Below are 17071 nucleotides of genomic sequence, written 5' to 3'. Positions count from 1 at the left end.
TATTTCTGATCTATTGAGTCTGCATTTCTAGCCTTGTCTTTGCCCTTAACTGCTGTCCAGAGGTTTGCTTGAAGGTTATTGATTGTCTGTCTTGTAATTGTCATTAGAAAATACCTGGTAATGGTCCTCCTTGATGTAGACCACTTTGTTATATTCACCAGTATATCTTTAGCTTGATTTTGTGTTACATGCTGAGTCCAAGAGCGGTGGAAGATTTTGAAACTTCTGGGGCATTAACTTATCCACATACCCAATTGTTAAAATTCAGATGATCTATGTATGTGAGAATTGTATGACTTGACGTATGTGAGAATTGTATGACTGGGAATGTGGATAGCAAAACTTTGAAAAAAATAATTACATAGTCCTATTCTTGAATTTGGCTTTAGATACAAACCCTATTATTCTTCTTAATAACATGACCATCCTAGAAGGATGGCCAGATTTGGATTCTTTTAGTAGACTTTCAAATATCACATCAAATTTATCATTCCATTTTATTTTCCTTGTACTGCTCTACTTACAGGCTTATCGTGTATTCGTGAAATGCCATAATTAATACAACTTTAGACTCAGTGGTTAATTTTAGTGTTTATTGCCCATCTCTTGATGTGAAGATCACTTCATCACCGTCTCAGCATGTTCTGGCACACTCAAATGCCACACACAGACAGCATCTCCTTAAGAAAAAATGGTATTGCTTTAAAAATTAATATAGCAATTAGGCACTGGCCAAGTGAGAGGCTATCTTCTTTTAGATCATGTTACATAAAAACTCTTGTTAGTACAGATGAAAAAGTATAAGGTCTTGATTTGTGGGCCAACTTTTTTGTTCAAAAAATTATAAAGATCATTTTTTCAGTGGCACATGCCGAGGAGCTGATCTGAATAAAGCAGCTGTATCCTATTGGGATAAACTAGTAAAGACTGTACAGATGGATGCCTTAGTGATTCTCCAGAAGAAATGACATTAAAAAAAAAAACAAAACACCAAACTCAGGGTCATATTGCTGGACTGCACTTATTTTTAGGTTTCTCCTTGTTTAAGACTTGCACCAATCCTAGTGATATCATTGTCTCACTGAAAATAACGTAGGGCGATTGAAGGATTGGATCTTTGGTACTTCCACAGTAGGAAATTATCTGTGAGAATGACATTAAAAGGATAGAAAGAATCTTTAATGTTTTTGATTTAACAGTGAATCATTGCCGTGTGCTGACAAAGTTTCTTCATTGTTTGTGTGAAGAACATTTTAGAATGAGGGGCACCTGTGTGGCTCAGCCGTTAAGCATCTGCCTTAGGCTCAGGTCATGATCCCAGGGTCCTGGGATCGAGCCCAGCATGGGGTGGGGGGGGAGCGCTCCCTGCTCGGCAGGAAGCCTGCTTCTCTGTCTCCCACTCCCCCTGCTTGTGTTCCCTCTTTCGCTGTGTCTCTCTCTCTCTCAAATAAATAAATAAAATCTTAAAAAAAAAAACAACCAAAACATTTTAGAATGAAATGTGTGGCTATTATGCTAAATAACACCTAAAGTAATACCATAATGAAGTCTGGAGAGAACGCAGGCCCTAGAGTTAGAAGTATTTTTACCCTGTGGCAGCCCTGTGATTACATCTGTGAACTTGGGCAAGTCACTTAATCTTCCTGAGCTTTGGTATCTGCTTCTGTAAAAATGGAAGGATACTCCACTTCCACGTCCTCCAGTGGTTGTGTTTTAGAAGTAATTGAGAGAACGTATGTCAAAGGGCCTATTCTAATGCTTGGGAATCTTGAATTAAACAACTTAGGTGTGGAAAGTGACTGAGAAACACCATGCCTCCCCCAGAGTAGTTCATCATTAAAATTTTACATAACCCCCCTCCCCCGCACTGTTTGAATCTCTAACCCTTCTAATGCTCTTCCCCATTCCTTCCCTCCTTACCTGCTCCCTGACATCCCATCCGTATTTGGGGATCATAAAAGTTCCAAGTAATTATATTTTTGTTATTTTGCTTTTTACGTTATCTTTTATATTTAGTTAAAATGTTGTGTTTAAATGTTCTTAAAAATACATCAAAATAAGCACTGTAGATTACCCAGTTCTGTTTTGTACCTGTGGTCCCAAAACGTAGACCACAAATTTCCACTGAAAGTATTTTATAGGTAAGTAAAATAAAGTCGTTATCTTTTAGCCATTAGTATACTTTGGGGAAGTTCATTTGATTCTTTTAAAAACAACCTTTAATTATAAAACAGTATTCCAGTCTCCCCACCCCCCAGTGAATGCTTCTTAAAAGGTTTTTCATGTTTGGGTTAACATGATCAGATTTATTTCCCTGTTTCACCACTGTGGCTGATACGTTTACTTGAGGAAGCCACTGACCCTTGAGCTTAGAATGAAGAAAAGGGATATGGAGAATTCTTTGCTGATCTTTATTGCTTTGAGGCAATATGAAAGTTTTCAATTGAGCCGAGGGAACAAGAACCCATTAGTCAGGGGCTTCTGTCACTGAGAAGATTTGTGTTCTCCATTTTGGGGAATGTTTTAGAACTGAGAACCACATATCATTTATAACCATCAGGACAGGGCGAGTTATCCTATAATTTGGGCTAATATATACCCCAACCCAGTCACTCACACACACACACACACACACACACACACACACACACACACACACACACACACACACACACCACTCATGCGCGCGTTAATGTGAAGGTAATGTTTCATGCTGAGGACAAGGTGGCCTCAAGATATTTCTATGGCAACAGAAAGGCCCCTACAGATATCTGTCTTCTAAAGTTGCTGTCCTTTATTAGAGGCTGCCTGTTCTACAGACTGTAATTATCATTAGGTAGAGAAAAGGTTGTTGAACGTGGGTGGACCGCTTGGCTGAAGCTTTCTGACTGATTTGTTTAGCACAGCTTTGAAATAAATTTCAAAGGAATATTAAGAACCTGAGATCATTGTGCTACTAAGGTGAAACCATAGCTAATTATAGGATGTTTGCTGAATGTGGATGAAGTTTTTGGACAGACAACATAAACAGCAGCACAAAAACACAATTAAGAGTGATCAGTCTATGTTAAACGATTTTAGTGTGTGTGCAGTTATACTGTTTAGAGAAATCTATTATTTCTTTTAGGGGAAAAGACACTTCAATCAGAACAGGCTTCGAATTAATCAAGTTGTCATTGGAGTGTTTTTCCAGGGCTAACAGTCTATGATTCAAAATTTATCTTCTGTTTTTACAACTAGGACTTAGAACTTCCAAGATTTTTCTTGGTTCTTGGCATAAAATTTAAAGCAGATGGGCCAACAAAAATCTCACTCTGATTAGGACGTGTGTGGAGTGTTTTGTATGCCTGCATTTATAGTCATGAGCAGTACATCGAGTAAGCCAATATAGTGTCCTTGCTAAAGGAAAAACGTGTAGAAATTGGGCTAATTTTGGCAGCACGATAGAATTGTCTTTACTTTTTTTTTTTTCAAGAATGAGATTTCAGTTGTATTGTTGCAAAACCCAATTTCTTACCTATGTATGATTAGTTTTTCTTAGAAGTCAGAAACTATAGTAGTTTCAGTCATTAATCTATGTACTTAGTGAGATTTTTCAGGACTAATAATATAGTTACAGAAGACTTTACTTGCATATCATGTAATCATCTCATTAAGGTATAGAACCCTGAATGAATTCCACTGAAGTTTAAACTTATTCTAAAATGTAATATATTGAAAAACATGTATATTAAAGGGGTTAGGATGTGTTCTCATGTTTTGTAGACGCCTGTTTTGATACTGCGACTAACAATAAAACTTACTGGAAAGAGAGGTGGTTAGGAACAGAAGGATTCGTCTATTGAGTATTAAGGAATAGCTTAAATAAATTTTGTCTTTAATATGTGGAGGTCTAGCAAATCATTGTCTCCCTTGGGTAGTTTGCTTTCATATGTGTGCTAAACCCCTTCTGATGACAGATCTCTAATCAGTTTATTGAACAATCTGAATTTGGTAAAGTATTAACATGAAATTATATTTTTCCTGAGTCTCCTAGGCTCCATTAATTCCTATCCCTTAATTGACATTTCATTTTGAATGTTTTCTGTAACTTCTTAGTGAATTTTAGTCATTTTACGAGAAAAGCTTTCAGTTCAGTTTCATGCTGCAACCTCATACCCAACTTTAAGCTCTTTTCTTTTGCAAATGGCTCAGAAGAGGGAAGTAAGTTCTGTGTTTTTATTTCCTTCTTATTTCTCACCTTGGAATATATCTCAGAGAGGGACAAGGAGGTGGTGTTGGCCTCTGGGTCACTTTCATTTCCTTCTTCTAATAGGTGGGAATAGGGGGTGGGAGGGGAGAGAGGCAGTAATGAGGTACACTCCACAGTTTGATCTGGCTTGGTCTCCTTAACTGCTGGTGGCCTCGTTGACGCAGAGTTTTCCATATAGATCATGATCCCTTTTATTGCACTTTCTCAGAGAAGCAGCCATGTTTCCTCTCAGCCTGCCAATGGTCCATCCCTCCAGCACCCTCTCTGGGCAGGGTGCCTCTGGCGGGTGGCCTCCTGAGCAACTCCCGAAAGTAGGACATCTGGTGGTAGCATACCCTTTTCGTCTGACCTCCTTCGACAGCGGCCATCAGAAACATACCTCCTGGCTTCTTCCTGCTGCTGTTACCTTGCATGGCTGGTAACTATTTTGAGGTCCCCGCCTAACTTCCTTCTGCAACTTCCCTTCATTCATAGGACTCTCACATACTGTGAAGCCAAAAAGTAGGAGTGTAGGCTCTGTGCTCTTTCCTCCACCCTTCACTACCTATTGGTCTCTCATTTCTTTTTTCCCATTTTTGGATAGGTAGATAATCAATAAGTGTGTCACCTAAGTATATGTCCAGCCGAGGCTTGAGATCTCAAATCTCCCCTTCTTGAAAGTATTGTCGTATTTATGGTAGATTCTGTTGCTGTCCATCCCATTTACCTTTGGTTAAATTAATCCTCCTTTCCCTGCCCTGACAGCCTAGGCAGAGGACAAATGATTCTGTGATCCTCTCCTTTTTCTCTTCCTTTTTTTCGCAAGAACTTAAGAAGTGGGCCAGACTCAGATTATGGTTATGAGTGGCAGAGCTTTTTCAGCCACATTTTAAAAAGCCCTGAGGGAATTGTCTGGCAGTAGATATTTATGATTCTGTTTAAATAGGAAGGGTTTATCTTTCTGTCTTCAGCTTTGGGTTAGTGGACAAATCGAGTACAGTAGAAAACATCCTACAAATATCCTGTAATACGGTTTTCTTTAAAAAAGAAGGAGAGAGGGAGGGAGAGAAAAAAATATGTATTGCTGTCATTTGAATCTGAAAATTATTAACCTGATGATCACTTTTTAACATAGGTTAATTTGCCGTTTGAACGTCTTTTTGCAGTTTATTGTCTGCCAGGCACAGATCATACAAAAGGGGAATAAGATATTTAGTAAGATGAAGAAAAGCACTTTAATAGGAAGTATACATTTGGGAGGGCTGCTTAACCCAAATTTTGGAGGTCAAGTTCTCTCTCTTAGAGGAAGTGAAATTTAAATAGATGACTAGAGGAGAAACAGGAGTTAGGCAAGTGGCAGGAACAAGGGAGAAGAGTGTTCACTGGCAGGGATCACCATCTTTCCAAGGGCCCAGAATGAAGAGGGAACATGGAAACTTGAAGGTCTAGAATATTCCATTTATAGGGCAAGTAGGGGCTGATAGGAGTGGACTTAATAGGATTGTAGAGAAATAAACAGAAACCAGATCATGAGAAGAGTTTGAAAATTATCGTAAGAAAATTGCAGAACATATGAAAAACTTGAAGTTAGGGGCCTGACATCATGAGACGTGTATTGTAGAATGATTGCTGGTATACTGGGAGATACAAAACTGAAGAGGACAAGAGAAAAGCAGGGAGGTTAGGTGAACAGCTCTGGCAGTGATCCAGGTGGGATTTGGTGGTGGCTTGGGATAGTATCCGCTAGGGTAGCTGGGGTGAATTGAAATAGACGAAGTAGAGAGCAGTTTGTGGTGTGAAGTAGTCAGCATTTGAAGACCAATAGCATGGGGGAGTTGTTGAAGGAAAGGGAGGAGTCCAGAATGAGACACAAATTTCTGCCCTGAGATGCCAGGTAGTTTGATATTGGTCCATCCTGGTATTGAGAACTCTGGAGTGAGGAAAACCTGATTAGGATGAAGAAGATGATGGATTTAGTTTTATACATGAATGGGGCCTGAAGTCCCCAAGGGCCCTAAATATGAAGATGTCAAATAGGCATTGGAGATATCAGGAGACACCTGGCCTTCAAAGATAGATTGTGCTTGGAAAGCTGAGTTCATTCCCAAAGGTGTTCGCTCCTTCAATAAAGAATAAGGGACCACTGCCCTCGGTGCATGTGTTTGGGTTAACAAAGTCAACTTTCATTTGAGGCGGTTTTCCCGCCCATAAAAAGGCTTTATTAAATGATTTAAGTATGCTGCAAATGTATTGCTGTCCTTTCACCACAACTTAGAAATTTTGAGGTGATTTTGCCATGGGAAGCAGATTGAGAGCACAAGTGTGAGTGTACATGAACTTTACTACCATGTCAAAGATAGACATGCCAGATCTATAAGTAACTATTAGCTTCACAGGTCTGGTGCATTTTGAGATTAGATGTGGAATATGACACAAGCCTTTGCTCAAGAGAAGAACTTTTTGTATTATCAGTTTAGAATTTTTAACCTGATAAAACATAGAATAATGTGGAAGGCTTCACTTTTATATATAGTCCAATCTGTCATTCCCTTGGTGGAGAACCAACTGTTAGTCTTTGTATTATAGTAGGAGAAACTTGAGTCCATCATTCAGGGGGCCATGTTTATGGACTTAATGAACCTCCATGAGCAAAAAGAGTTTTTAGGCTTTAAGGTTAAGAACAAAATGTGACAAGAATTGCTGTTTCTGAAGAAGAGAGCCTAGATTTAGAGAAATTCTTATTAGACCTTGAAATGCTTCAAGGAAGAAGTGAATTAGATGGAGGTGAAAACTCAGTATCAGATCTAGTTTATCCTGTTCTAATGATTTTTTTCTAAAGATTTTATTTATTTATTTGACAGAGAGACAGCAAGAGAGGGAACACAAGCAGGGGGAGTGGGAGAGGGAGTAGCAGGCTTCCCATGAGCAGGGAGCCCGATGTGGGGCTCAGTCCCAGGACCTCGGGATCACGACCCGACCTGAGCCGAAGGCAGCCGCTCAACTGACTGTGCCACCCAGGTGCCCCCTAATGATTTTTATATTAACTATTTTTTCATAGATTAAGCTGAATATGCCACACTTTTGCTATCAGCTTTTTATAATGTCTTACAGCCTTGGAAGCTCTCTGGTTCTGTAACGGTGTTCAACAGTCATCTTCAGCGTACTGCTCGGCATGACAGTTTGATTTCATCAGAAATTGTTTCTCATCCAAAGATATAAAATCTGTTAATTGGGGACTATTTGTTCAATATAACCTACTATCTGAGTTATAAGGAACATAAAAGGCAGCATGTCTTGCCTTACAGCAAATAATTTTGATGTTACTTCTTTTGAATATGAAGTATGCTTGGAACATGATTCCTCAAAAACCCATCTTTGGTTGTATCCACTTGGTATGCTTCCCTTTTCTAGAATTCTGGTAATTTCTCACTGACCTACTTCCTAATGAACAAACTTTAGTTCTAGGGCTGCAAAACGTGCTAGCCTAACATCAGTACTACCTTATTTTCCATTCCAGTCAGGTCAGTCCTTTGCTGTGTCCCGTCATTCATTCTTCTCTGGGGTATCCCTGACTCTCCTCCCGTGCCCTGGGTGCTGCCAGCCATTCTTCGACACATGGCTCTTCATTCACTCGGTGACCTTTCTGTTCAGTATCAGCATTACTCACCACTCACCGTGAAGACAGTAGGTTGGCTGGTATGGATCAAGGCACGTAATTTCCTTTTCTCATGTCTCAGGTCTTGAATATACTTTCATATGAGAAAAGTTCCATTGCCCAAACCAGACAGACAAGGGAATAATTATGGTATGTGAAAAATACTACCTGGTTGGCAGGCTGTGATGTTGGCCAAAGTTTACTAGACATTTCTGCATACCATTGGAAAAAATTACTTAACTCCCTGGGTTTTGGGTGATTTTTTTGTTTGTTAGTTTTCACTGTATAATGAGAGCAAAAGAGTTCTAAGTTCTTTAGCAGTTCTAGGATATATACAAATAAATTCCTTTATGACATCGAAGTTAAGCTTTAAGTAACCTCAGCCATTCAGGATAACTCTGAATCTGGAAACTGAATAAAAGCAAGGATCTGGCAGCAAAGAAGCAGCTTCTCATTATCCAGCAGGGATGGAACTAGTGAGGGAATGTTGAAGAACCACAGATACAACTCAGACTGTGGCTGTATGGTTCATGAACAGGGGGATAACCACAAAGAAAGAAAGACTTTTGTTGGCTGGCTTTCTTATAATGCCAAGACATCTTGGATATAAGCCAAGAAATAAGGGAGCATTAAGAGGAAAAGGAGACAGAAGAATGAATAAAAAGGAAATCCATTGTTAAATAAGAACTATTACTCTATAATCCTCTCAATAAATTCTGACATTTGATAGAATTCAACAGCCATTCCTTATAAAAATACTAAAAAATGGAACTTATTTAATATTGGAATAGAAATTTCTTCTAACCAATAATCAACATTATATTTAATGGAAAAAAATAAAAAGAGAGTTTCCATCAAAATCAGAAAATAAACAGCCTGTTAGCACAATCATCATCATCATTATTATTACTATTATCATATTTTGTTTTAGAATACCTACTTAGCGTCTACATGGAACACAAAAAGAGTAAGCAATGGATAAATTTAGATAAATATTTCAGTAATTCAAGAGGATGTGATTGAGTACCTCAAAGAAAACAGTGGTTAGAGTTAAATGACTTGAATTTAGTAAAGTAAGGGTGCTTAAAGTAAATAGCATATCTATGCTCCATTAGTAACTAAATTAAAAATATAAAGGCGCTCATGGTGGCAACCTATTACGAACTACCTAGACCTAAATTTTAAGAGAATAAAAAAGGCGATGAAATTAGATCCCTATAAGCTCTAAAGGCTATACTCCATATGCTCCTTCTAGGGCATTATTTCATTGCTGGCGTGGCTGGACGCATAGATACACATGTGCTCTGTGCGCACTAGCGTGCGCTCCTGTCTGTGGTTTATAAACATCTGGAAAGTGAGGGCAGTTTTACAGATTTTGAGACTCAAAGTGCTAATTAGTCATTACTGAAGTCTGAATGTCTCTTAGCGTTATCCATTCTGTTGCAAATTATGTTTTCCAAGTTCTCTTGCCCCCTGGCTTTTCAAGAAGTTTGGCCAGTGGGAGGCATTGGCAGACAAGTAGGAAAGCTAAACGAATGGGAAACTAGGGTTCTCTCTCTCTTACTTGGGCAGCATTTTTTGGCAGTGGCTGTCTCTGTCTCCCAGCTCCTGGGGCAGTCCCTACAGTTCCATTCAGATGAAGCTAGCCTGGATACTTTGAACATCCTCCCATCCTTTGTCTTTCCAGTTCCTGGGATGAGAGTGGTTTTGGGGGCTTTTGCTGTTGCTAATCTGGGTTACTTCACTGTTCTCCTTTTGGTTTCTGAGCTCTGTTGTCACCTGTATTAAATTTACTCTTTTTTAAATATCCAGCATGGCACCTGTCTCTTAACTGGACCCTGATTTAGAGAAGCCCACTATTGCGTTTCTTTCTTTTTATAAAAAATCTATATAGAACAGTATCTGGCACATAGTAAACAATCAATATTGTTGATCGAATGCATTCTAAAACAGTGAGGCTGAGGAAAAATGAACTGATCAAATTATTTTCAGATATTCAGTCAGCTAAAGCTAATGAAAAGATCTGCAGCACACACATAATTAAATTAGATCACATGGATTGTGTTTATTTAGTCATTAGAAAAGAGATTGAAAGGTGTCCCTTTCTCTGACCCAGTGCTAATTGGAAGAGTAATGCAGAGGTGTGGGTCATGGATTTTTTGAAGCGTGCCTTTTCAAAATAAGATGTTAGGAAGTCAGCTTTGGGGCTGAAAAGCAGTTAGCAAAATAGGAAACAACTAGAGGGGTGTGTGTGTGTGTGTGTGTGTGTGTGTGTGTGTGTTTTCAAAGTTCTCTCTCCTGAACACTGTATTGTCTGAACACACATTGGCAGCAAAAGTGGTTGATTTCAATGATCTATTTTTTATTTTAACAAAAGCAATATATTCTTGAGATAAAGAATATTCAAAGATGGTTGTGGCTAAAAACGTAGTAGCTTCACCCCACTCACCTCCATCCCCACAAATGTAAACAATGTAGATGGTGCATTGTAACCACAGGATGGTCTGTGCATATATTAAGAATATGCAAATTGCGTTTTGCAGAATATACTCATCTGCAACTTTTTTCTTTTTTTTACTGAAGATTACTTAGACCTCTCTCTCTAGCAATTTGCAACTCTAAGCCATTTATTTCAATAGCTGCATAGTACTCTATTGTATGGATATAGTCTAGTTTATTGTCAGATAGCAACTTAGACAAAATAAGGAGTTTGGTTGTTGTGTGCGTGTGTGCCCATGCGCGTGTGCGTGCCACCATAGTTCCTGACCCTCGTATTTTATATAAGCATCTTATCTGCTAAAGTGGATAAAAACCTGAGTAGCTATGAATTCTTTAAGAGTTTCCAAATTCAACTAAATATATATGTAGACATTTGATTGTGACATTTTAAAAAATCTTCACTAAAAGTTCTTTCCAAAATTAGTTTTATTACTTGAGAATAGTAGTACTGTTCTATTGCTGTAAAGAGTTACAGTTGATCGTGAAGAAGTGAGATCACTGTTTTTTTAATAATCATACTCTCTTTGCCTTCCTTTCTTGCCCCATTATTTTCTTGGGTTATTCCAGAGTAATGTTTAGGTTATGAAACAGTTCAGAAGAGACTTCTGATGATAGAGTAGAGTTTGTAGATTTTAAAACAAGGCCTTCGTAAGATATCCAAATCCAAAGTATTTGAATTCTTAAGTTAACACCATTAAAACAACAAACTGGGCCATAAAGTAAATTCTTGCCACCGAGTTGCTTCTTGTACTAACACAGAAATAAGATATTGTGAATGAATATTGACAAGTCGACCATACCTGGCAATAGCAGGAAGCTGCGTTCTAGAAGGTTAGTGACTACTTGGGAAATTGTTACTTTGGCTTTTGAATTCAATATTTCAACTCAGTAATTAAATATTTTAACTTTTTTGTTGGAAGATAATTATGTTACATTGCTCAGGAGTTTGTACATGATTACTCTGCCTTACTAATAAGAAAGAGATAAATGATCCAAAAATGCAAGCTATCAACAGAAACTTCATGAGAAATGAAACTTATAGGAAGACTATAGAGTTTACCAATTTCTGCCTTTCTTGTCACCTACATGTGCAACAGCAGCTACATCTTCAGAAGAAGATAAAAACTGGTGTATATAAATGGGTCCTCCCCAGGAAAAGATGATAATATCCCCATTTTGGTGAAGAAGGCAAGGAAATGCATAATTATCTTAGAAATGTTTTCTTCTAAAACCAGCTTTGGGGCGCCTGGGTGGCTCAGTTGGTTAAGCGACTGCCTTCGGCTCAGGTCATGATCCTGGAGTCCCGGGATCGAGTCCCGCATCGGGCTCCCTGCTCGGCGGGGAGTCTGCTTCTCCCTCTCCCGCTCCCCCCTCTTGTGCTCTTTCTCTCTCTCACTCTCTCTCTCAAATAAATAAATAAAATCTTTAAAAAAAATAAAAAATAAAACCAGCTTTGAGTATGATTATTTTGAATGTGTACTTGTCCAAAACTCATCATCCCCCATGGTTCTTGAAAGCTGCATTTCTGGGCCTTCATTTCATTTTTAAATTTCATTTTTTAAGGCAGAAGTAATTCAGTTACTGCATGTATTAATATAAGAAATTATTGAAGTGACCTTTATTTGTCCCAACTTTAATGTATTCAGCTATTAGAGGACAGGAGATGGTTCTTCTCCTAGGTCATTCTAGACAAGTGGGATTTTTATCCTTATATAGCAACAGTGTGGGAGGCAGTCTGCATTTTCTGATATATGTGAGAATTTATTTTAAAGAACATTTGATTTTTAATATAAAGATGTAAATCTTTTGACCAAAGTTCATTCTTGTAATCTTTCCTAAGTTACCCCTCCCCTACTCATGAAAATATATTTATATATATGTGCATGTTTCCTAAACAAGCAGAATGCCCCAGCACAATATTTTTTGCTTTTAGCTTTCTATTGGAAGTATTTCTGTTTTTGTCCTTTCATTTTTAGTTTTCATTCATGTGAAAAGAAGTGTTGGAATAGTCTAGGAAAATGCATTCCATATTTTGATGTTTCAGCTAAAAAGTTGGAATTCAGATTCTTTGACATGTTTACAAAGGTTTTGAGCACTTTCAAAAATATGTATTTTTCCATTTTCAACATTTACTTTGTCTTTGAAAGTGTAAAATTACTAGTTTCTTTTGAATTCTTTTAGGACAGTCCATTGGATTGCACATGGTTAAAGTCTATTAAAGTAAGTGTCTGTTAATTTTTTAAAACTTCCATTAAACAATTAAAATCTGTCTCCCTTCAGTCATCATTGCTTACAATTATACAATAACAACTCCACTTAAAATTATGTCATGTGATCTTTTAAAAATAAAACTTAATGGGATTAAATGAATTATTTTTCTTCATGAGAAAATCCTGGTATTGAATGATTTTTTTTTTCTGCTCTTTTTATGGAAAGAGTATTTGGGGTTACTAGTCAAAAGGTTTAAGCAAACACATAGAAATTTTATAAGGTTAACTACTTAGTGCTTAGTAGATGAAGACGTTTTTGGTGATAATTTCTTGAATTATGGCCCAAAGTGAGGCTAAAATCATTAACCCTTGACACTTATATGAGGTAGAAGATAAAGAATCCAGTTTAGTGAGTGGGGATGAGTCAAAGGAAAATTATCATTATTTATCTGATAAGACTAGATACTATCCTATGGCATGTTTAAAGACATTGTGTGTGTTTTCTTCCTCAAATATATTCATGGTCAATATTTATCTGATAAGTCAAATGATCATATTTTAATGTTACTCTCTATTGAATTCCATAAACCACTACTTAGAGGAAATCTTGTAAAAAGCAGGCCTAGAAATTCACTGTTTTAATTAATTCATTGCTTTTTATATTTGAAGAAATATAAAACCTATTTCTATTAGAAAGCTTCCCTCACAACCTACATTTTGAAAAGATGTGATTACATTTAGTTCCTTTTTTCTTGCTGTTTTCTAAAGAAAAGTAACAGCACAGTGAAATTTTACTTAAATATTTTTAGGATTATTTTGTTCTTTACCGAACTTTCCTAATTTTTTTTTTTTTACTGTATTAACCCTTTATTTTACATTATCCTTGCTGATACATTTTAAATATAAAACATCTCAGAAACTTAATTATAAGGTCTTTTGGATGAAGGATAATCTTTCAAAACTTGATTTTTAAATGTGTGTATATGTTGACTTTTTTCTTTAACAAGAGAAAACAAACAAGTTCAGTTACATGTATACCTTCTGTATATGTGGGAGATGTGTAGAAACAATGGGTTAACTCCTTGATTTTTTAATTTAAACCAATTATCTGTCTTTGGGTTTTCTATAGATGTTTTAGCAATCAGGCATTAAAATCATAGCACTTGGTCATTGAGAAAAAGAATAATTGCTTAGATTCTAAATTTGTATGTTGGGAAATTGAAAGAAAGTTAACCTCTCAGATTTCTAGTTTCTTGATGTATGTAGTAAACGTAGTTCCCACATTGAAGGTGTTAAGAAGTATTGTACTGTCCGTGTACCCAGGTGTTCAAGGATATTACTATCACTGATGCTTAGAGTAATTTGGACTTTGAACTCCTAATGCCTTAAGTCATTGTAAAGGAAATACATAGATAAAATGGAAATTTGCCTCTATAGATGTCTGTGTACACATATACATATATATATGTATATATCTATAAATGTAGCTTCTGCCTACACAGTGGCATTCTGTGCCTCTACCCAATATTCCAGCTCTTTTTTAAAAGTATGGCAGAGGTGCATACTTTGATTTGGATTCTGTTAGAAACTATAATGAAAAACTTGTGATATGAAAAGATTCTGACAAACCTAAATAAATCAGTCTGGATCTAAAATAATCTGTCAAGGACCATTAGCTTACATGATCAATGTGGTTCCTATGCTGCAGATTTATAGAAACACAATTCTAAAATTTTTAGTGTTGAGTGGTTTTTCATTTGTTGACCGTATTTTCTAAATGACTTTTCCAAGTACAGCGGAGCCTTCATCGTTAAGCTCTTTGAAAATAAAGGAAGAGTACAAAGCATGACAGACAGTGGCAAAGAATCAAGTTTTGAGTCCTCTCAAGTCCCCTAAAATCTTAGGAGATTTCTTACTTTTCAAAACGTATTTTATTCTTGTAAGAAGGGTTCATAAAGCATGAAAACATTTATTTTTTTGTGGATTGGTTGTTTCTTTCTTGACGATTCCAATAAGATATGTGCATCTCTCTTTTTCATTTTGTCTTCTTTTGGATAATTACTTACTGTATTGTTTTTAAGAAATTGAAGCACAATAACATTTTTTTTTAACAAATACAGATGAAAGACAAAGAAAATCTATTCTTCTACTGATAAAGTTTTCATGAAACAATAAATGATAGAATTATGCATGCTGAAAGTTGTCTTCAGTGCTTTGAATAGCAGCAAGATCTAATTTCCCCACCAAAAGCCTTCATAATTAGAGGCAGTCTTAATGATTTAACAAAACTATTATAATAAAAATATTAAAAGAGATAACCTAAAGTCATTTAGTCTAAATTATTTTTACCTAAAAATTATAAAGTTTTTCATGAGATATTTAAATTTAATGATCAATATCAGTGTTTGTTTTATTACAAATAAAATTTACAAAAGGCCATCATATTATGCATTCAGTCACTTGTCATACAATTCTTTATTTTGGTTTGCCTGAGAGAGCTGTTTCAGAATCCATTTTTTTTATGCATGGAAATAAAATTTGGCCAACTTTAGATAAATGTTTATTTGTTTACAAAGATTTTTAAAGGTCAATTAGATGACTAGATGGATAGGAATAGTATTTTTTTAAATCAATTTGAGCAAAATGAACCTTTTTAAAAAATGAAGATAACCTTTTTATTAGCTTTGCTCTCTTTAATTTTTTTTTTTTTTTACATTATTTAGAGTGTGGATAGGATGGCTTTAGACTATCTATCTAGATTGAAATTGGGCATATTTCCTCGGTGGCACATATGTCACTGGTTTCTGTTGTTGAAGATATTCGGGGTTTCTGATGCTGATTAACTGTGTGAGTGTGTGGTCAGAGCTAGTGAGTGAGTGGTTTTGATCTTGTCACTAACAAAAATTATACTTTGATTTTCTTTTTTTTAACATTTTGGCATTTTGAAGGTTCCAGTAGAATTGTTTCTCTGTCTTGTGATATGGCTAATGCCCTTATACAAGAAGAGCCCTTGCTGTGTGCCCTGTTGCTACTAGTTAATTTTGTCATTTGGCTACAATTAAGCACAGATTTAATGCAGAATTAAAGGATGTCCTGGATGGTAACTGGAGAGAATCAGAGAGATTCTGTGTGCTCTGTGCTTGTGTATGAAACTGTTAGGCCTCTCCACTTAACTCAAGAATGTCAACCCTCCCATATCCGTCAATGGATTAAAAATGCCAATCCATGGCATATTGTAGGTAAATGGTACCCAGAAGCTAGAATTTCAAAGACTTTCAGCTTTGTAGCACTCCCATAGATTGGCGCCCAGTGACCTTTGTCACTTTTTGGAACCTTACCAGGTGATGCTTCTGTAAAACCTGCAGCACTACAATCCATCTGAATGACTGGTTCCTTAGCGTGCCTTCCCCATCTTGGTAGGTAGCACCAACCCCTGTTGAATTTCCTAAGCCAAAACCATGAGTTATCCTGGATACCCTTTTTTCCTTCACCCTCCACAATGAATTCCTGACTTCTAAATATCTCTGAATTCCTCTCCACCTCCATAGTTTGCTCACCCAAACTGCACTGAGCACTGAGAGCCTCCTCAGGCATATGTAACTTCCATTCTTTCCCCCTCCAACCCACACTCCACATAGCAGATTTTTCTTCTTACTTGGAACTTTTTGGCATCTTTCCATTTCTCTTAGAATAAAAGCTGTTTTTCATTCATAGTTTTAAGTCCCTTGCTTGCCCCCCTCCCTGGACATCTCTTTTTCTGATCACTTCTTCCTCTGTCTCTTACTTCAAGTCTTGATTCAAATGACCACTGTCACTAATCCTTCCATTACCTCCTATTTAAAATTACGACTACTTCATTGGGTTGGCTGGTGATGAGGGCAAGTGTGGAAGCAGGGAGTCAAGTTTGAAGACTTCTTGAGAGTTGAGGCTAGAGATGGGGGTGACTTGGGAGTAGGTTTGTGATATTAGAAAGTTCTGGAAGTTCAGTGAAAAGTTCTCACTGATGGATTGGGTTTGGGGTTGATGAAAGAGAGAGGGTTGTTGGGTCTTGAGTTCCTAAGTAGATGTTGATAGTGTAATGACATAGGGAAGACTGTAAGAGGAGGTGGTTTTTTATGGGGAAGAGAAATTAAGAGTGTTGTTCTGGATTTGTTAGATTTGGATGCTAAGTGAAGATTTCAAATACACTAATGGCCATGGGGACCTGTGTTTGGAAATGGAGGTTTCATAGTGATTGCCATATTGACATATGAGATTTCATTAAAGAGTATAAACAGAGGGGCGCCTGGGTGGCTCAGTTGGTTAAGCGACTGCCTTCGGCTCAGGTCATGATCCTGGAGTCCCGGGATCGAGTCCCGCATCGGGCTCCCTGCTCGGCGGGGAGTCTGCTTCTCCCTCTGACCCTCCTCCCTCTCATGCTCTCTGTCTCTCATTCTCTCTCTCTCAAATAAATAAATAAAAATCTTTAAAAAAAAA

The 17071-nt window shown here is 37.1% G+C and overlaps 1 protein-coding gene across 11 annotated transcripts in view; it reads left to right on the top strand.

Annotated features, from left to right (window-relative positions):
- Positions 1–17071, top strand: part of KLF12 (KLF transcription factor 12) — a 504131-nt gene that overhangs the window by 222024 nt on the left and 265036 nt on the right. For 9 of the 11 annotated variants that reach the window (XM_081815036.1, XM_081815028.1, XM_081815035.1 and 6 more), the window contains one exon: positions 12567–12605. The exons of the other annotated variants lie outside the window; for them this stretch is intronic. In XM_081815036.1, coding sequence (XP_081671162.1) covers positions 12567–12605 — 39 coding nt within the window. The remainder of the gene's footprint in view (positions 1–12566; positions 12606–17071) is intronic. 11 annotated transcript variants of the gene reach the window in all.

This window comes from Leptonychotes weddellii, chromosome 3 (assembly GCF_054177405.1).
Source record: "Leptonychotes weddellii isolate Sample4059 chromosome 3, ASM5417740v2, whole genome shotgun sequence".
Lineage (NCBI taxonomy): Eukaryota > Metazoa > Chordata > Mammalia > Carnivora > Phocidae > Leptonychotes > Leptonychotes weddellii.
This window is presented reverse-complemented; position numbering and strand designations above follow the sequence as displayed.